Below are 21,064 nucleotides of genomic sequence, written 5' to 3' on the forward strand. Positions count from 1 at the left end.
CATAATAAATGTGAAGACAATATTATTATATTGGTGGTGTTTCATGGTGGCGTTTCCTGATAAATCTTCAGTGCATTTAAAGGACATCTGAAAATGTCACGGCAATGTTGTTATTTCTAAAGCCAACCACCATAATAGACAAATAAAAATTATAGAATTAACATGGTAAGAAACAAGATTAAACCGTATTAAACATCATTAAACAGAAACTTCACTAATTCGATAGCAGGCATAGGTATATTATAGAAACGTTTTCAGAATTTTTTCTGTAGCCAATAAGCACTTGAATTGAAGTCGTTTGATTCGATCAGCATAATGCATTCATCTCTTCAGTAGGTCCTATGACTGAGTGTAGTCTGGCCCAGGAGTGTGAAGGTGAACAGAAAGGCACTGGAGCAACGAACTGCCCTTGTTGTCTCTGCCTGGCCGGTTCCCCTCTTTCCACTGGGATTCTCTGCTTCTAACCCTATTACAGGCGCTGAGTCACTGGCTTTACTGGGGCTCTTCCATGCCGTTCCTAGGAGGGGTGCGTCACTTGAGTGGGTTTAGTCACTGACGTGATCTTCCTGTCTGGGTTGGCGCCCCCCCTTGGGTTGTGCCATGGCGGAGATCTTTGTGGGCTATACTCGGCCTTGTCTCAGGATGGTAAGTTGGTGGTTGAAGATATCCCTCTAGTGGTGTGGGGGCTGTGCTTTGGCAAAGTGGGTGGGGTTTTATCCTGCCTGTGTCTCCCGACCCCCCCTGTCTCAGCCTCCAGTATTTACGCTTCAATAGTCTATGTGATGGGGGGCTAGGGTCAGTCTGTTATATCTGGTGTAATCATCCTGTCTTATCTGGTGTCCTGTGTGAATTTAAGTGTGCTCTCTCTAATTCTCTCTCTCTTTTTCTGTTTCTTTCTTTCTCTCTCTCGGAGGACCTAATCCCCAGGAGCCTTCCGACACAGCCAGAAGAGAACTGGCCACCCCTCATAGCCTGGTTCCTCTCTAGGTTTCTAATCTCCACCCGACACAGCCAGAAGAGGACTGGCAACCCCTCATAGCCTGGTTCCTCTCTAGGTTTCTTCCTAGGTTCTGGCCTTTCTAGGGAGTTTTTCCTAGCCACCGTGCTTCAACACCTGCATTGAATTGGGGTTTTAGGCTGGGTTTCTGTACAGCACTTTGTGACATCAGCTGTGACATCAGCTGATGTAAGAAGGGCTTTATAAATACATTTGATTGATTGATAAAACAATCACTTCATAATGCACATTTTGATTGGAAATGAACTCTATCAGGTTGAAATTATAAAGGTGCATTAACGAATAAGGCTTAAAAAGTTAGGCAATTCATTATTATTATCGTTACTGTTATTGTGTTTATATTAGGCCATGTTATTGGTATTTACTATTATTGTGTTTATATTAGGCCATGTTATTGGTATTTACTATTATTGTGTTTATATTAGGCCATGTTATTGGTATTTACTATTATTGTGTTTATATTAGGCCATGTTATTGGTATTTACTATTATTGTGTTTATATTAGGCCATGTTATTGGTATTTACTGTTATTTTATTAATATTAGGCCATCCTCTCTTTATGACAGCCTACATTGCTTTTATTCATTTCTTTTGTATGCTGATAGTGTGACGTTTCTGCCTCCTGTCCTGCAGATACAGGCAACGAGGACCAAAACGTCTCTTTTTACAAAAATAATTTAACAATAGTAGGAAGCTGCTATAACTTCTAACATAAAGCCTATTTCTGAGTTATACAATAGCGTTACCCATTACTAACTGGAAAGTGGACTTTTCCTACTACACCAACTAGGACAAATTAAGCTTATTTCTGAGTTATAGTATTAGGATCAACCGCTCCATCTCTCAACCGCTCCATCTCTCCAGGATCAACCGCTCCATCTCTCAACCGCTCCATCTCTCAACCGCTCCATCTCTCAACCGCTCCATCTCTCCAGGATCAACCGCTACATCTCTCAACCGCTCCATCTCTCCAGGATCAACCGCTCCATCTCTCCAGGATCAACCGCTCCATCTCTCCAGGATCAACCGCTCCATCTCTCAACCGCTCCATCTCTCCAGGATCATCCGCTCCATCTCTCCAGGATCAACCGCTCCATCTCTCAACCGCTCCTTCTCTCCAGGATCAACCACTCCATCCCTCCAGGATCATCCACTCCATCTCTCCAGGATCAACCGCTCCATCTCTCAACCGCTCCATCTCTCCAGGATCATCCGCTCCATCTCTCCAGGATCAACCGCTCCATCTCTCAACCGCTCCTTCTCTCCAGGATCAACCACTCCATCCCTCCAGGATCAACCACTCCATCCCTCCAGGATCAACCACTCCATCCCTCCAGGATCATCCACTCCATCTCTTCAGGATCAACCGCTCCATCTCTCCAGGATCAACCGCTACATCTCTCAACCACTCCATCTCTCCAGGATCAATCGCTCCATCTCTCCAGGATCAACCGCTCCATCTCTCCAGGATCAACCGCTCCATCTCTCAACTGCTCCATCTCTCAACTGCTCCATCTCTCAACCGCTCCATCTCTCAACCGCTCCATCTCTCCACAATCATCCGCTCCATCATCAAATGAGGATGATGCGAAACATAAAACATTAGATGAGCTCTCCTTCTTCCACTCCTGATGTATGACCCGACAAGTCCTGATATCACTAATAATCCTGGAAATAGCCTCTTGGAAAGGAGGGTTTGGGATTTCAGCAAAGGATTACAGAAATGTGTATCAACTAGGGTGGACCGACACACAAGGAAAGAGGAGGGCAAGTTAGTGAAACGAAAAGAGAAAGGGAATGGAATGAAGAAAAAAGCTTTCTCCTAGGCTCCAATGTAAGGCCTCATAGATCTTTCCCTCAAACTCTATTCAACCGCTGTACACCACTTGTCACTTCAAAAGGTGTTGCCCTAGCAACTGTGGCACATGTTGCTGTTGGGTAAGGGAGAGTAACAGAGGTGGGGGAGAGGAGGTGTGGAAGGGTCTGGTTTGTTGCCCCAGCAAGAATAGGTAGTATGTGGGAGAGACGCAGAGCAGAACAGACTAGAGTAGAACAGAGCAGAACAGAGTAGAGCAGAACAGAGTAGAACAGAGTAGGGCAGAACAGAGTAGAGTAGAACAGAGTAGAGCAGAACAGAGTAGAGTAGAACAGAATAGAGTAGAACAGAGCAGAACAGAGTAGAGCAGAACAGAGTAGGGCAGAACAGAGTAGAGCAGAACAGAGTAGAACAGAGTAGAACAGAGTAGAGTAGAACAGAGTAGAACAGAGTAGAGTAGAACAGAGTAGAGTAGAACAGAGTAGAGTAAAACAGAGTAGAGTAGAGTAGAGCAGAGCAGAGCAGAGTAGAACAGAGTAGAGTAGAGTAGAGCAGAGCAGAACAGAGCAGAGTAGAACAGAGCAGAGTACAACAGAGTAGAGTAGAACAGAGTAGAGTAGAACAGAGCAGAGTAGAACAGAGCAGAGTAGAACAGAGTAGAGTAGAACAGAGTAGAGTAGAACAGAGCAGATTACAACAGAGTAGAACAGAATAACAGTGAAGACATGAATACTATGAAATAACACATAAGTAGCCAACCTTTGCCTTGTTGACAGCTTTGCACACTCTCTTATTGAGATAGAGACAGCCAAGTCTCCATATATTTGGGGGGGCAGGGGGAGGAGGGAGAGAGGGAGAGAGGGATAGGGGGAGAGAGAGAGAGAGATACCCAGGCTCTGAGCAGAGAAACAGGCCCAAGCCCCAACCTGCAACCTAGGGGTATGTATCCGATGCTCAACATGCTCTGCTCACACCTACTGTGATGGTCCTAAATGCCAGAACCCTGACAAGAACCTGACATCCTCAGCACACAGGGGGGACAAACACCTACCTGGAGCTGACAGCATTCCCTCCCCCATTTTCCCACCTAAACACAACTATGACAACATAACCAACAAAAACTGTGTCACAACTCCTGCAGCTCTCACATATGTACATAGTCAAAGGTAGGCTTTGGGGGTACTCCTAAGGTAGGTACACCTATAGCTCATCTCTTGGCAGTAGTACTGTAGACTACTTTATCACTGACCTCAACCCAGAGTCTCTCAGAGCATTCACAGTCAGCCCACTGACACCACTATCAGATCACAGCAAACTCACAGTCTACTTGAATAGAGCAATACTCAATCATGAGACATCAAAGCCAAAGGAACTTAATAATATTAATAAATGCTATAGATGGAAGGAAAATAGTGTGGAAACCTACTAAAAAAACAAGTAGGCAACAACAAATTCAATCCCTTCTAGACAATTTCCTGGACAAAAGGTTTAAGGATAAACCACTTCTCCAATCTGATTGGCTCTATAACAAAGAACAAACGGCTAAACGATATATATGATCAATTACAAATCTTAGAATCAACTATTAAAGACTACCTGAACCCACTGGATTCTCCAATTACCTTGAATGAGTACAGTACAGGACAAAATAAAAACCCTCCAACCCAAAAAGGCCTGTGGTGTTGATGGTATCCTCAATGAAATTATAAAATATACAAACAACAAATTCCAGTTGGCTATGCTTAAACTCTTTAACATCATCCTCAGATCCCCAATATTTGGAACCAAGATATGATCACCCCAATCCACAAAGTGGAAAATGACCATAAGACAGACCACGTATTCACCCTTCACAACCTAATTGACAAACAAACCAAAACAAAGTCAAAGTCTTCTTTCTTCTTTATTGATTTCAAAAAAGCTTTGGACTCAATTTGGCATGAGGGTCTGCTATAGTGGTGGCAAAGTACCCAACTGTCATACTTGAGTAAAAGTAAAGATACCTTAATAGAAAATGACTCAAGTAAAAGTGAAAGTCACCCGGTAAAATCCTACTTGAGAAAGGTCTAAAAGTATTTGGTTTTAAATATACTTAAGTATCAAAATTATAAATAATTTCAAATTCCTTTTATTAAGCCAGAGAGCACCATTTTCTTGTTTTCATTTTATTTACGGATAGCCAGGGTCACACTCCAACACCCAGACATCATTTACAAATTAAGCATTAGTGTTTAGTGAGTCCTTCGGATCAGAGGCTGGATGACCAGGGATGTTCTGTTGATAAGTGTGTGAATTGGACCATTTTCCTGTCCTGCTGAGCATTCAAAATGTAACGACTACTTTTGGGTGTCAGCGAAAATGCATGGCGTAAAAAGTACATACTTTTCTTTAGGGATGTAGTGAAGTAAAAGTAAAAGTAGTCATAAAATAGTAAAGTCAAGTACAGATTTCCCAAAAAACGACTTAAGTTTAAAGTATTTTTACACCATTGGTCTGCTATACAAATTGATGAAAAATGGTGTTGGGGGAAAAACGTACGACATTATACAATCCATTTAGACAAACAAAAAGTGTGCGGTTAAAATTGGCAAAAAAACATTTCTTCCCAGAGGGCCGTGGGGTGAGACAGGGCTGCAGCTTGAGCCCCACCCTCTTAAACATATATAACACATTTCTTCCCACAGGGCCGTGGGGTGAGACAGGGATGCAGCTTAAGCCCCACCCTCTTCAACATATATATCAACAAATTGGCGAGGGCACTAGAACAGTCTGCAGCACCTGACCTCACCCTACTAGAATCTGCAGTCAAATGTTTACTGTTTGCTGATAATCCCCAACCAAGGAGGGCCTACAGCAGCACCTAGATCTTCTGCACAGATTCTGTCAGTCCTGGGCCCTGACAGTAAATCTCTGTAAGACCAAAATAATGGTGTTCCAAACAAGGTCCAGTTGCTAGGACCAGGAATTCAAATTCCATCTCAACACCGTTGCCCTAGAGCACACAAAAAACTATACGTACCTCGGCCTAAACATCAGAGCCACAGGTAACTTCCACAAAACTGTGAACGATCTGAGAGACAAGGCACGAAGGGCCATCAAAAGGAACATAAAATTCAACATAACAATTGGGATCTGGCTAAAAATACTTGAATAGTTATAGAACCCATTGCCCTTTATGGATGTGAGATCTGGGGTCCGCTCACCAACCAAGAATTCACAACATGGGAAAAACACCAAATTGAGACTGTGCATGCATAATTCTGCAACAATATCCTCAGTGTACGACAGAGAGACAGAGAGAGACACAGAGACAGAGAGAAAGAGAGAGAGAGAGTGTGTATTTGTACAGTTATACTATACCTCTCCCACACCAGTCTGCAGGATCTTCAGTCCCGTCTCAGACTCCAGAAAGGTCTTCTCAGACACTGACAGAGACAAAACCACAACAAACAGAGCCAACAGTTATCATTCATGAATATCAACATACTATTCTGTCTGAGCCCTATGAGCCCTGGTCAAAAGCGCTGGAATAGGGTGCTATTTTGGATGCACAGTCTGTCCTATGAGGCTCAGAGTAAAAGGAATTGTGGGTTATATACCACACCTAACTAGAATCACCAGAAAAAGGACAGGGAAAGGACAGGGAAATGTTGACATCAGTACATGTCTCTCTCAACCCAGCCAGGGTCTAACTTTTACATTCAGCTGGAGTACTGCCACAGACACGGGAAATATATATTTATAGCTCTTCTTCTAAGGCTCTAAAGATATTTTATTTTGTCACTAAATTGAATAAATAAAAAAACAATTATAATTTCCTCTCAGTTTCCTCTTTCTCAAAGAAATAGTTCTGATGTTAACATACAGTTTTTCACATTTCCTGACATTTAATCAGAGTAAAAATTCCCTGTCTTAGGTCAGTTAGGATCACCACAATATTTTAAGAATTTGAAATGTCAGAATAATAGTAGAGAGAATGATTTATTTCAGCTTTTGTTTCTTTCATCACATTCCCAGTGGGTCAGAAGTTAACATACATTAAATTAGTATTTGGTAGCATTGCCTTTAAATTGTTTAACTTGGCTCAAACATTTCAGGTAGCCTTCCACAAGCTTCCCACAATATTTTGGGTGAATTTTGGACCATTCCTCCTGACAGAGCTGGTGTAACTGAGTCAGGTTTGTAGGCCTCCTTGCTCGCACACATTTTTTCAGTTCTGCACACACATTTTCTATAGGATTGAGGTTAGGGCTTTGTGATGGCCACTCCAATACCTTGACTTTGTTGTCCTTAAGCCATTTCACCACAACTTTGGAAGTATGCTTGGGTTCATTGTCCATTTGGAAGACCCATTTGCAACCAAGCTTTAACTTCCTGACTGATGTCTTGAGATGTTGCTTCAATATATCCACATCATTTTCCATCCTCATGATGCCATCTATTTTGTGAAGTTCACCTGTCCCGCCTGCAGCAAAGCACCCCCACAACATGATGCTGCCACCCCCGTGCTTCATGGTTGGGATGGTGTTCTTCAGCTTGCAAGCCTCCCTCTTTTCCCTCCAAACATAACGATGGTCATTATGGCCAAACAGTTCTATTTTTGTTTCATCAGGCGAAAGGACATTTCTCCAAAAAGTACAATCTTTGTCACCATGTGCATTTGCAAACCGTAGTCTGGCTGTTTTATGGCGGTTTTAGAGCAGTGGCTTCTTCCTTGCTGAGCAGCCTTTCAGATTATGTCCATATAGGAGTCGTTTTACTGTGGATATAGATACTTTTGTACCTGTTTCCTCCAGCATCTTTACAAGGTCCTTTGCTGCTGTTCTGGGATTGATTTGCACTTTTCGCACCAAAGTAGGTTAATCTCTAGGAGACAGAAGGCGTCTCCTTCCTGAGCGGTATGACGGCTGCGTGGTCCCATGGTGTTTATACTTGCGTACTATTGCTTGTACAGATGAACGTGGTACCTTCAGGCGTTTGGAAATTGTTCCCAAGGATGAACCAGACTTGTGGAGTTCTTGGCTGATTTCTGTTGATTGTCCCATGATGTCAAGCGAAGAGGCACTGAGTTTGAAGGTAGACCTTGAATACATCCACAGGTACACCTCCAATTGACTCAAATGATGTCAATAAGCCTATCAGAAGCTTCTAAAGCCATGACATAATTTTCTGGAATTTTCTAAGCTGTTTAAAGGCACAGTCAACTTAGTGTATGTAAACTTCTGACCCTACGGAATTGTGATACAGGCAATTATAAGTGAAATAATCTGTCTGTAAACAATTGTTGGAAAAATGACTTGTGTCATGCACAAAACTATAGTTTGTTAACAAGAAATTTGTGGAGTGGTTGAAAAACTAGTTTTAATGACTCCAACCAAAGTGTATGTAAACTTCTGACTTCAACTGTATATATAAGGAAATGTTAAACAATGCTTGAGTTAAATTAGAATTTTAGGATTGCATGAAATGTAGGGATTAGAAAATGTCCAGAGCCCAGAATGTCAGAGAGCTGTTTGGCTGCTGATAGAGGTAAATGACCAGAGCCATACGGACCCTTGGGAAAAGTAGTGCACTGTATATGGAATAGGGTGGCGGTTGGGACAAAATCCCCAAAAGAATGGATCCCAGACCTAGTTTCATTATCTCTGTCTTTCTGTCTCCCTCTTGTGCAACATTTTAATTTGTGAGCGAGAGGGCTAGAGGGGAAAATAGAGACAGACAGACAGACAGACAGACAGACAGACAGACAGACAGACAGACAGACAGACAGACAGACAGACAGAGGGACAGAGGGACAGACAGACAGACATGTTAGAGACAGACAGACAGACAGACAGACAGACAGACAGACAGACAGACAGACAGACAGACAGACAGAGGGACAGAGGGACAGACAGACAGACATGTTAGAGACAGACAGACAGACAGACAGACAGACAGACAGACAGACAGACAGACAGACAGACAGACAGACATACAGACAGACAGACAGACAGACAGACAGACAGACAGACAGACAGACAGACAGACAGACAGTACAGACAGACAGACAGACAGACAGACAGACAGACAGACAGACAGACAGACAGACAGACAGACAGACAGACAGACAGACAGACAGGTTCTTTCTCACCAGCCTTCTCAGCCACGTCCTCTGCACTCATATTCTGAGGGTTTTGCCTGATCCTGAACGTCAGGGCTGGACCCACAACACTGGAGCAACATAGCAAGCAGGGAAACGGGTATTATTGACTTACTGTATATACTGCCACACACAGTCATACAGGCAGACACATACACACGCACGCATACAAGCACACGTCCACAGAGACACACACACACGGTGACCGTAGAGTACCTGATGTTGATGAAGCTGCTGGTAGTCAGGTGAATTCTCTCTGCCAATAGTTCCAGTAGTTTCACCCCATCATACAGACTGAGAGGACTGGAGAACAACAATTACAACAATGACAACGACAACAATGACAACGTGCAATTAAGACATTACATTCATCAACAACCATATGCCCTTAGAGTCTAGACTTAAAATTATAATATTAAATACACTAAAACATCCTGCTTTGCAGAGGTAATGATATAATTGCCTTATGCAGTATCATTTAGATATCATAGTATCATTTAGATATCATAGTATCATTTAGATGAGTAAAAAAAATGCCAAGTATCAGTATTAAGGACTAAGGTACGAGTCATAGCTTTATAGACAGCATGAAGGACTAAGGTACGAGTCATAGCTTTATAGACAGCATGGACTAAGGTACGAGTCATATCTTTACAGACAGCATGAAGGACTAAGGTACGAGTCATAGCTTTACAGACAGCATGAAGGACTAAGGTACGAGTCATAGCTTTACAGACAGCATGAAAGACTAAGGTACGAGTCATAGCTTTACAGACAGCATGAAAGACTAAGGTACGAGTCATAGCTTTACAGACAGCATGAAAGACTAAGGTACAAGTCATAGCTTTGCAGACAGCATGAAAGACTAAGGTACGAGTCATAGCTTTACAGACAGCATGAAAGACTAAGGTACGAGTCATAGCTTTACAGGCAGTATTAAGGACTAAGGTACGAGTCATAGCTTTACAGACAGTATTAAGGACTACGGTCTGAATCCTAACTTGTATAAGAGATCCACACAGTAAGTTACCAGAACAGACCTCTGGTTGGTGACAATGTATCCATACTCCTCCCTAGCTGCTGTTCCCCTCTCAGCAGCTGGTAGCCCTGCTGGGACATTGGAGCTTTTCACCTTCTCTTTCACATCCTCCACAGAGACAGAGGAGCCCTTGGCTGTCACACTGACCCCTATAGGTGCTTTGAGGGTGGGACTAGTGGCAGCAGGGGCCAGGGTAGGGGCCACATCAGCTACCGAGGTAGAGGAAGGAGAGGGGACAGGGAGGGGAGCATTCTCTCCTTTGTTGGACACGGTGTCACTGTTTTTAAGCATCTGCTGTTTCTGTGTAGAGGACACCCAGAGACACCAAGAGACAGGACAATGACCACGATAGCAGCATTCTAATATATATACCTAATATTATAAATGTCATGCAATACCACTTAGTACTGTATTTCTGATCTGAACATACCTCCTTCGGTGTGATCGGTTCATTGGTAAACGGGTCTGAAAAAAGAGAATAAAGAGAGCATTAAAATGATTTACAGGAAATTACTACTGTGTAATTCGTTCATTATTCAGTGATATTGAATGGCGTAGTCCTTCTGTGTGCAGACAGATGTACTGGGCTGGCCTTGTTACGCATCCACCATAGTTTTTTGGAAATGTGCAGAAAACGACTGATCCAACCATTCTGACTGCTCATGAGAACAGGATGGTCCAACGAGGCAAGAAAAGACTAATATGAGAAGAGAATATCCGAGCCAGAACAGTTGTGAGTCAGATCAGAACAATGGTCCTCAGTCTGCATCTGCTGCAGCACCATGGTCAGGCAGGCAGACAGACAGACAGACAGACAGACAGACAGACAGACAGACAGACAGACAGACAGACAGACAGATAGGTCTGTGGTACCTGCGTTCTCCTGGTCGTCAGCCTTCATCCTTTGCAGCACCACAGCAAGTCTGTAGAGCTGCTGGGGGGTCAGGTCTCTAGGATCAACACCGTACATCTCCAGGGTCTCCACCATACGCTGTAGGATAGACTCTACACAGATAGACAGACAGAAATGACAGGTTAGTCTCAGTAAACTGTCAGGGCCAGGCTAGTCATAGTAGACTGTAGTAAACTGTCAGGACCAGGTTAGTCAGAAGAGATAGCATGGCCAGGTTAGTCAGAAGAGATAGCAAGGCCAGGTTAGTCAGAAGAGATAGCATGGCCAGGTTAGTCAGAAGTGATAGCAAGGCCAGGTTAGTCAGAAGAGATAGCATGGCCAGGTTAGTCAGAAGAGATATCAAGGCCAGGTTAGTCAGAAGAGATAGCATGGCCAGGTTAGTCAGAAGAGATAGCATGGCCAGGTTAGTCAGGAGAGATAGCATGGCCAGGTTAGTCAGGAGAGACAGAATGGCCAGGTTAGTCAGAAGAGATAGCATGGCCAGGTTAGTCAGAAGAGATAGCATGGCCAGGTTAGTCAGAAGAGATAGCAAGGCCAGGTTAGTCAGAAGAGATAGCAAGGCCAGGTTAGTCAGAAGAGATAGCATGTCCATGTTAGTCAGAAGAGATAGCAAGGCCAGGTTAGTCAGAAGAGATAGCATGTCCATGTTAGTCAGAAGAGATAGCAAGGCCAGGTTAGTCAGAAGAGATAGCATGGCCAGGTTAGTCAGAAGAGATAGCATGGCCAGGTTAGTCAGAAGAGATAGCATGGCCAGGTTAGTCAGAAGAGATAACAAGGCCAGGTTAGTCAGAAGAGATAGCATGGCCAGGTTAGTCAGAAGAGATAGCAAGGCCAGGTTAGTCAGAAGAGATAGCAAGGCCAGGTTAGTCAGAAGAGATAGCATGTCCATGTTAGTCAGAAGAGATAGCAAGGCCAGGTTAGTCAGAAGAGATAGCAAGGCCAGGTTAGTCAGAAGAGATAGCATGTCCAGGTTAGTCAGAAGAGATAGCATGTCCAGGTTAGTCAGAAGAGATAGCAAGGCCAGGTTAGTCAGAAGAGATAGCATGGCCAGGTTAGTCAGAAGAGGTAGCATGGCCAGGTTAGTCAGAAGAAATAGCATGGCCAGGTTAGTCAGAAGAGATAGCAAGGCCAGGTTAGTCAGAAGAGATAGCATGGCCAGGTTAGTCAGAAGAGATAGCAAGGCCAGGTTAGTCATAAGAGATAGCAAGGCCAGGTTAGTCAGAAGAGATAGCATGGCCAGGTTAGTCAGAAGAGATAGCAAGGCCAGGTTAGTCAGAAGAGATAGCATGGCCAGGTTAGTCAGAAGAGATAGCATGGCCAGGTTAGTCAGAAGAGATAGCATGTCCAGGTTAGTCAGAAGAGATAGCATGGCCAGGTTAGTCAGAAGAGATAGCAAGGCCAGTTAGTCAGAAGAGATAGCATGGCCAGGTTAGTCAGAAGAGATAGCATGTCCAGGTTAGTCAGAAGAGATAGCATGGCCAGGTTAGTCAGAAGAGATAGCATGTCCAGGTTAGTCAGAAGAGATAGCATGTCCAGGTTAGTCAGAAGAGATAGCATGTCCAGGTTAGTCAGAAGAGATAGCATGGCCAGGTTAGTCAGAAGAGATAGCAAGGCCAGGTTAGTCAGAAGAGATAACAAGGCCAGGTTAGTCAGAAGAGATAACAAGGCATTGTTGACATTGAGTATGACATTGTTGCCGCCCGTGCCATTCAAAGCAAGGGAAGTCAGTGAGCATTTGGCCTCCATTGATGAAAAATAACTAAAATAATAACCTTTCAGCATTGAGCTAAACTGAGTGAACTCAGCTGGGATTGGTCCTGGCGCACCAAAAAAAGTGTCAAGGGGAAGCCATTTTGGATTTGGCTTCACATCAATCACATCACATCAAAAGCAGGATGTAATTTACAGAAAAAAAACTAATCTCTTATTATTGTCTCTGCCTTTAGGTCTATATATCACTGTGTCTTATTGTCTCTGCCTTTAGGTCTATATATCACTGTGTCTTATTGTCTCAGCCTTTAGGTCTAGATATCTCTGTGTCTTATTGTCTCTGCCTTTAGGTCTATATATCACTGTGTCTTATTGTCTCTGCCTTTAGGTCTATATATCACTGTGTCTTATTGTCTCTGCCTTTAGGTCTATATATCACTGTGTCTTATTGTCTCAGCCTTTAGGTCTATATATCACTGTGTCTTATTGTCTCTGCCTTTAGTCCTATATATCACTGTGTCTTATTGTCTCAGCCTTTAGGTCTATATATCTCTGTGTCTTATTGTCTCTGCCTTTAGGTCTATATATCACTGTGTCTTATTGTCTCTGCCTTTAGGTCTATATATCACTGTGTCTTATTGTCTCTGCCTTTAGGTCTATATATCACTGTGTCTTATTGTCTCTGCCTTTAGGTCTATATATCACTGTGTCTTATTGTCTCTGCCTTTAGGTCTATATATCACTGTCTTATTGTCTCTGCCTATAGGCCTCTATATCACTGTGTCTTATTGTCTCTGCCTTTAGGCCTGTATATCACTGTGTCTTCTTATCGTCTCAGCCTTTAGGTCTATATATCACTGTGTCTTATTGTCTCAGCCTTTAGGTCTATATATCACTGTGTCTTATTGTCTCTGCCTTTAGTCCTATATATCACTGTGTCTTATTGTCTCAGCCTTTAGGTCTATATATCTCTGTGTCTTATTGTCTCTGCCTTTAGGTCTATATATCACTGTGTCTTATTGTCTCTGCCTTTAGGTCTATATATCACTGTGTCTTATTGTCTCTGCCTTTAGGTCTATATATCACTGTGTCTTATTGTCTCTGCCTTTAGGTCTATATATCACTGTGTCTTATTGTCTCTGCCTTTAGGTCTATATATCACTGTCTTATTGTCTCTGCCTATAGGCCTCTATATCACTGTGTCTTATTGTCTCTGCCTTTAGGCCTGTATATCACTGTGTCTTCTTATCGTCTCAGCCTTTAGGTCTATATATCACAGTGTCTCTGCCTTTAGTCCTATATATCACTGTGTCTTATTGTCTCTGCCTTTAGGTCTATATATCACTGTGTCTTATTGTCTCTGCCTATAGGCCTCTATATCACTGTGTCTTATTGTCTCTGCCTTTAGGCCTGTATATCACTGTGTCTTCTTATCGTCTCAGCCTTTAGGTCTATATATCACAGTGTCTCTGCCTTTAGTCCTCTATATCACTGTGTCTTATTGTCTCTGCCTTTAGGTCTATATATCACTGTGTCTTCTTATTGTCTCGGCCTTTAGTCCTATATATCACTGTGTCTTATTGTCTCGGCCTTTAGGTCTATATATCACTGTGTCTTATTGTCCGGGCCTTTAGGTCTATATATCACTGTGTCTTATTGTCTCTGCCTTTAGGCCTGTATTTCACTGTGTCTTCTTATCGTCTCAGCCTTTAGTCCTATATATCACTGTGTCTTATTGTCTCTGCCTTTAGGTCTATATATCACTGTGTCTTATTGTCTCAGCCTTTAGGTCTATATATCACTGTGTCTTATTGTCTCGGCCTTTAGGTCTATATATCACTGTGTCTTATTGTCTCTGCCTTTAGGTCTATATATCACTGTGTCTTATTGTCTCAGCCTTTAGGTCTATATATCACTGTGTCTCTGCCTTTAGGTCTGTATGTCACTGTGTCTTATTGTCTCAGCCTTTAGGTCTATATATCACTGTGTCTTCTTATTGTCTCAGCCTTTAGGTCTATATATCACTGTGTCTCTGCCTTTAGGTCTATATATCACTGTGTCTTATTGTCTCTGCCTTTAGGTCTATATATCACTGTGTCTTCTTATTGTCTCGGCCTTTAGGTCTATATATCACTGTGTCTTCTTATTGTCTCTGCCTTTAGGTCTATATATCTCTGTGTCTTATTGTCTCTGCCTTTAGGCCTGTATATCACTGTGTCTTCTTATCGTCTCAGCCTTTAGGTCTATATATCTCTGTGTCTTATTGTCTCTGCCTTTAGGCCTATATATCACTGTGTCTTATTGTCTCGGCCTTTAGGTCTGTATATCACTGTGTCTTATTGTCGCAGCCTTTAGGTCTGTATATCACTGTGTCTTATTGTCTCAGCCTTTAGGTCTATATATCACTGTGTCTTATTGTCTCTGCCTTTAGGCCTGTATATCACAGTCTTCTTATCGTCTCAGCCTTTAGGTCTATATATCACTGTGTCTCTGCCTTTAGGTCTGTATGTCACTGTGTCTTATTGTCTCAGCCTTTAGGTCTATATATCACTGTGTCTTATTGTCTCAGCCTTTAGGTCTATATATCACTGTGTCTTCTTATTGTCTCAGCCTTTAGGCCTGTATATCACTGTGTCTTATTGTCTCTGCCTTTAGGTCTATATATCACGGTTGCAAGGCATATAAACTAACAGGTTGCAGAGCAAACAACTCAATTATCACAACACATAGGTTGTAATATGGCAAAAAGAATTCACTGACTTGGCTTCCCCACTGAATTTACACACACCCTGCTACTGAACCTAGTTCATTTGAATTAATTCATTAAATTAGTTAATTAACACTGCTACTTAAGGTACTTCAACAGTTCTACTATCTCACCATCCAGCCCAGCCAGAGAGCTGTAGTCCTGAGGAACCTTCTTCTTCTGTTGTTGTAGTTGTAACCGTATCTTCTTCTGTTGTTGCTGTTGCCTGGCCGTATCCTGCTCTGTCAGACTGTAGTCCTCCACATAGTCCAGAGGCAGTTCCAGGTCCTCGTAGTAGGGCGAGGCCGGAAGTGCTGCTGCCCCCCTGTGGCGGAACGAGGGCTGTGCAGGGGAAGAGGACAGATAGAGGGAGATGACGTCCTGCAGCAGTTGACGGTCTCTCTCTCTCTGTTTGGCCTGTTGGGATCTAGAGGAGGAGGGGTGGGGCCCTGGGTAGACTCCTCCTCCCTGGTGGAGGGAGCGCTCTACATCTTCCTGGTATCTGTGCTGTAAAACACAGAGAGAGAAAACACACATGGTTTTACGGATGAGGACACATGTTCTATTGTGTGTGTGTGTGTGTGTGTGTGTGTGTGTGTGTGTGTGTGTGTGTGTGTGTGTATGTGTGTGTGTGTGTGTACTAATTCACCTTAATGTCCTAACATTTCACCTTAATGTCCTAACATTTCACCTTAATGTTCTGACATTTCACCTTAATGTCCTGAGAAGGGGTTAGGGTTTTTGGTGTTAAGATTAGGTTAAGGGTTAGGGTTTTTGGTGTTAAGATTAGGTTAGGGGTTAGGGTTTTTGGTGTTAAGATTAGGTTAGGGGTTAGGGTTTTTGGTGTTAAGATTAGGTTAGGGGTTAGGGTTTTTGGTGTTAAGATTAGGTTAGGGGTTAGGGTTTTTGGTGTTAAGATTAGGTTAAGGGTTAGGGTTTTTGGTGTTAAGATTAGGTTAGGGGTTAGGGTTTTTGGTGTTAAGATTAGGTTAGGGGTTAGGGTTTTTGGTGTTAAGATTAGGTTAAGGGTTAGGGTTTTTGGTGTTAAGATTAGGTTAGGGGTTAGGGTTTTTGGTGTTAAGATTAGGTTAGGGGTTAGGGTTTTTGGTGTTAAGATTAGGTTAGGGGTTAGGGTTTTTGGTGTTAAGATTAGGTTAGGGGTTAGGGTTTTTGGTGTTAAGATTAGGTTAGGGGTTAGGGTTTTTGGTGTTAAGATTAGGTTAGGGGTTAGGGTTTTTGGTGTTAAGATTAGGTTAGGGGTTAGGGTTTTTGGTGTTAGGTTAAGGGTTAGGGTTTTTGGTGTTAAGATTAGGTTAGGGGTTAGGGTTTTTGGTGTTAAAATTAGGTTAGGGGTTAGGGTTTTTGGTGTTAAGATTAGGTTAAGGGTTAGGGTTTTTGGTGTTAAGATTAGGTTAGGGGTTAGGGTTTTTGGTGTTAAGATTAGTTTAGCGGAAAAAAATATTTTTAATGGTGATTTTTTTTTTACAAAAAGTCCTGACATTTCATGAAAACACAGCTGTGTGTGTATGCGTGTCTGTGTGTATGTGTGCGTCTGTGTGTGTGTCTGTGTGTACGTGCTAATGTGCATGGCTTACAGTACCTGTTGATAAGTATAGGGGTCCATGGGAGAGGTCTGCATGCGGAGGGGGAACTGGGCATGGTCTACTATCATGTAGTCCTGGTGGCTGTCAGCCTGACTGGGGTATCCTCCCTGATTGGAGGAGCTGCTGGGGTATCCTCCCCGATTGGAGGAGCTGCTGGGGTATCCTCCCCGATTGGAGGAGCTGCTGGGGTATCCTCCCTGATTGGAGGAGCTGCTGGGGTATCCTCCCTGATTGGAGGAGCTGCTGGGGTATCCTCCCTGATTGGAGGAGCTGCTGGGGTATCCTCCCTGATTGGAGGAGCTGCTGGGGTATCCTCCCTGATTGGAGGAGCTGCTGGGGTATCCTCCCTGATTGGAGGAGCTCTGCTTGGGTCTGAGAGGAAGGACAAGGAAGATGATTTTGTATATTTTGGGCAGTTCTAAGCGTAACATTGCATGTTTACTCCACTAACTTGCTTTCTTTCATTAGGTTTATTTGACAGGAACAATAAACACCCATTTTGTGAATATGCTAGATTTAGCCAGCCCGGCTAATTTTCATCTGGGCAAGTACAATTACACAGAGGCACGATAAGATGATGGATCGATAAGAGGAAAAGACCCATTACTTGTCTAACTCCACTGTTAGATTCTGTAAATGTGTAATGATCCTTACTGTGAGGAAGAGGTCTTGGAGGGTCTCGGGGTGTGAGGAACTCTGCTCAGCTCTTTGGTAACAATGTACTGGGTGATGTCATCTTGCCAGGACAGACCTACACACCAAACACACAGACCATTTATATTTTATAATGATGCCCACTAAATTTAGGTATTTTGGTATTTCATTAGGATCCCCATTAACTGTTGCAAAAGCAACATATACTCTTCCTGGGGTCACGAAACATGACATAATACAGAACACATAGACAAGAACAGCGCAAGGACGTAACTACATACAAGTAGTCTACATATCAATACATACACACCAACTGTCTAGGTCAAATAGGAGAGAGGCGTTGTGCCGTGAGGTGTTGCTTTATCTGTTTTTTTAAAACCCAGTTTGCTGTTTATTTGAGCCATATGAGATGGAAGGAAGTTCCATGCAATAATGCTGTATGTTTGCTTTCTTGAAGTTGTTCTGGATTTGAGGACTGTGAAAAGACCCCTGGTGGCATGTCTGGTAGGGTAAGTGTGTTCTGGTCCTGGGGACTGTGAAAAGACCCCTGGTGGCATGTCTGGTGGGGTAAGTGTGTTCTGGACCTGGGGACTGTGAAAAGACCCCTGGTGGCATGTCTGGTGGGGTAAGTGTGTTCTGGACCTGGGGACTGTGAAAAGAACCCTGGTGGCATGTCTGGTGGGGTAACTGTGTTCTGGACCTGGGGACTGTGAAAAGACCCCTGGTGGCATGTCTGGTGGGGTAAGTGTGTTCTGGACCTGGGGACTGTGAAAAGACCCCTGGTGGCATGTCTGGTGGGGTAAGTGTGTTCTGGACCTGGGGACTGTGAAAAGACCCCTGGTGGCATGTCTGGTGGGGTAAGTGTGTTCTGGACCTGGGGACTGTGAAAAGACCCCTGGTGGCATGTCTGGTGGGGTAACTGTGTTCTGGACCTGGGGACTGTGAAAAGACCCCTGGTGGCATGTCTGGTGGGGTAAGTGTGTTCTGGACCTGGGGACTGTGAAAAGACCCCTGGTGGCATGTCTGGTAGGGTAAGTGTGTTCTGGTCCTGGGGACTGTGAAAAGACCCCTGGTGGCATGTCTGGTGGGGTAAGTGTGTTCTGGACCTGGGGACTGTGAAAAGACCCCTGGTGGCATGTCTGGTGGGGTAAGTGTGTGTATCAGAGCTGTGTGTAAGTTGACTATTACATTTTTGGGGGGATTTTCAACACATTAATGTTTCTTATAAAAATATAAGTGATGCAGTCAGTCTCTCCTAAACTCTTAGCCAAGAGAGACTGGCATGCATAGTATTTATATCAGCCCTCTGAGTAACGACTTTCGTCGTCGGATGAGGAAGAGTAGTCGAACCAAAGCTCAGCGTAGTAAGTGTTCATGTTTCTTTATCGAACTGAACACAAAATACAAAATAACAAGAGAATAAATGAAACCGAAACACTCCTGTAAGGTGCAAACACTAAAACAGAAAATAACTACCCACAAAACCCCTGTGGGGAAAAGATACCTAAGTATGGTTCCCAATCAGAGACAACGATCGACAGCTGTCCCTGATTGAGAACCATACCCGGCCAAAACATAGAAATACAAAACATAGAAAATGTAACATAGAATGCCCACCCCAATCACACCCTGACCAAACCAAAATAGAGACCTAAAAAGCTCTCTACGGTCAGGGCGTGACACTCTGATTACAATGAAGAGCAAGACGTGCCGCTCTGATCTGGGTCAGCTGCAGCTTAACTAGGTCTTTCCTTGAAGCACTGGACCACACGACTGGACAATAATCAAGATTAGACAAAACTAGAGCCTGCAGGGCATGCTTTTTGGAATGCAGTATCAAAAAAGCAGAGCATCTCTTTATCACAGACAGACCTCTCCTCATCTTTACAACCACTGAATCTATATGTTTTGACCATGACAGTTTACAATCTAAGGTAACGCTAATTAATTTAGTCTCCTCACCTTGTTCAACAGCCAAACCATTCACAACCAGATTCAGCTGATATCTAGAACTTAGGGAATGATTTGTACCAAATACAACGCTCTTATTTTTAGAGATGTTCAGGACCAGTTTATTACTGGCCACCCATTCCAAAACAGACTGCAACTCTTTGTTAAGGGTTTTCAGTGACTTCATTAGCTGTGGTTGCTGATGTGTATATGGTTGAATCATCAGCATACATGGACACACATGCTTTGTTTAATGCCAGTGGCAGGTCATTGGAAAAAAATAGAAAAGAGTAGAGGGCCTAGAGAGCTGCCCTGCGGTACACCACATTTTTACATGTTTGACATTAGAGAAGCTTCAATTAAAGAAAACCCTTTGAGTTCTATTAGATAGATAGCCCTGAATCCACAATATGGTTGAAAAGCAATAACACATACACTATCGGTCAAAAGTTTTAGAACACCTACTCATTCATGGGCTTTTCTTTATATTTTACTATTTTCTACATTGTAGAATAATAGTGAAGACATCAAAAGTATGAAAAAACACATATGGAATCATGAAGAAAACAAATAATGTGTTAAACAAATCAAAATATATTTAACATTTGAGATTCTTCCAATCAAATCAAACTTAATTTGTCACGTGCGCGAAATACAACAAGTGTAGACCTTACCATAAAATGCTTACTTACAAGCCCTTAACCAACAGTGCAGTTCAAGAAAGAGTTAAGAAAATATTTACCAAATAAACTAAAGTAAAAGATTATAAAAAGTAACACAATAAAATAAAGAGGCCAAATACAGGGTTACCGATAACGAGTCAATGTGCGAGGGTACAGGATAGAGGTAATATGTACACGTAGGAAGGGGTGAAGTGACTGTGCATAGATAATAAACAGCGAGTAGCAGCAGTGTACAAAAAAGAGAGGGGTGTGTGTGTTAGAGTGTTGACTCACCCTGCAGTGTGTTAGAGTGTTGACTCACCCTGCAGTGTGTTAGAGTGTTGACTCACCATGCAGTGTGTTATAGTGTTGACTCACCCTGCAGTGTGTTAGAGTGTTGACTCACCCTGCAGTGTGTTAGAGTGTTGACTCACCATGCAGTGTGTTAGAGTGTTGACTCACCATGCATTGTGTTATAGTGTTGACTCACCCTGCAGTGTGTTAGAGTGTTGACTCACCCTGCATTGTGTTATAGTGTTGACTCACCCTGCAGTGTGTTAGAGTGTTGACTCACCATGCAGTGTGTTAGAGTGTTGACTCACCCTGCAGTGTGTTAGAGTGTTGACTCACCCTGCAGTGTGTTATAGTGTTGACTCACCCTGCAGTGTGTTAGAGTGTTGACTCACCCTGCAGTGTGTTATACTGTTGACTCACCCTGCAGTGTGTTAGAGTGTTGACTCACCCTGCAGTGTGTTATAGTGTTGACTCACTCTGCAGTGTGTTAGTGTGTTGACTCACCCTGCAGTGTGT

General features: G+C 43.1%; 1 protein-coding gene across 2 annotated transcripts in view; it reads right to left on the bottom strand.

Moving 5' to 3' along the window:
* The window catches only part of ptprna (protein tyrosine phosphatase receptor type Na), a 101,036-nt gene that overhangs the window by 22,346 nt on the left and 57,626 nt on the right, over window positions 1–21,064 (bottom strand). For both annotated transcript variants that reach the window (XM_036959457.1, XM_036959458.1), the window contains exons 4-12: window positions 17,643–17,739; window positions 16,985–17,360; window positions 15,519–15,891; window positions 10,889–11,020; window positions 10,446–10,480; window positions 10,017–10,315; window positions 9,193–9,279; window positions 8,968–9,047; window positions 6,195–6,259 (exon numbers count right to left, since the gene is read on the bottom strand). In XM_036959457.1, the coding sequence (XP_036815352.1) occupies window positions 6,195–6,259; window positions 8,968–9,047; window positions 9,193–9,279; window positions 10,017–10,315; window positions 10,446–10,480; window positions 10,889–11,020; window positions 15,519–15,891; window positions 16,985–17,360; window positions 17,643–17,739 (1,544 nt within the window). The remainder of the gene's footprint in view (window positions 1–6,194; window positions 6,260–8,967; window positions 9,048–9,192; window positions 9,280–10,016; window positions 10,316–10,445; window positions 10,481–10,888; window positions 11,021–15,518; window positions 15,892–16,984; window positions 17,361–17,642; window positions 17,740–21,064) is intronic.

This window comes from Oncorhynchus mykiss, chromosome 22 (assembly GCF_013265735.2).
Source record: "Oncorhynchus mykiss isolate Arlee chromosome 22, USDA_OmykA_1.1, whole genome shotgun sequence".
In the NCBI taxonomy this organism is placed as follows: domain Eukaryota; kingdom Metazoa; phylum Chordata; class Actinopteri; order Salmoniformes; family Salmonidae; genus Oncorhynchus; species Oncorhynchus mykiss.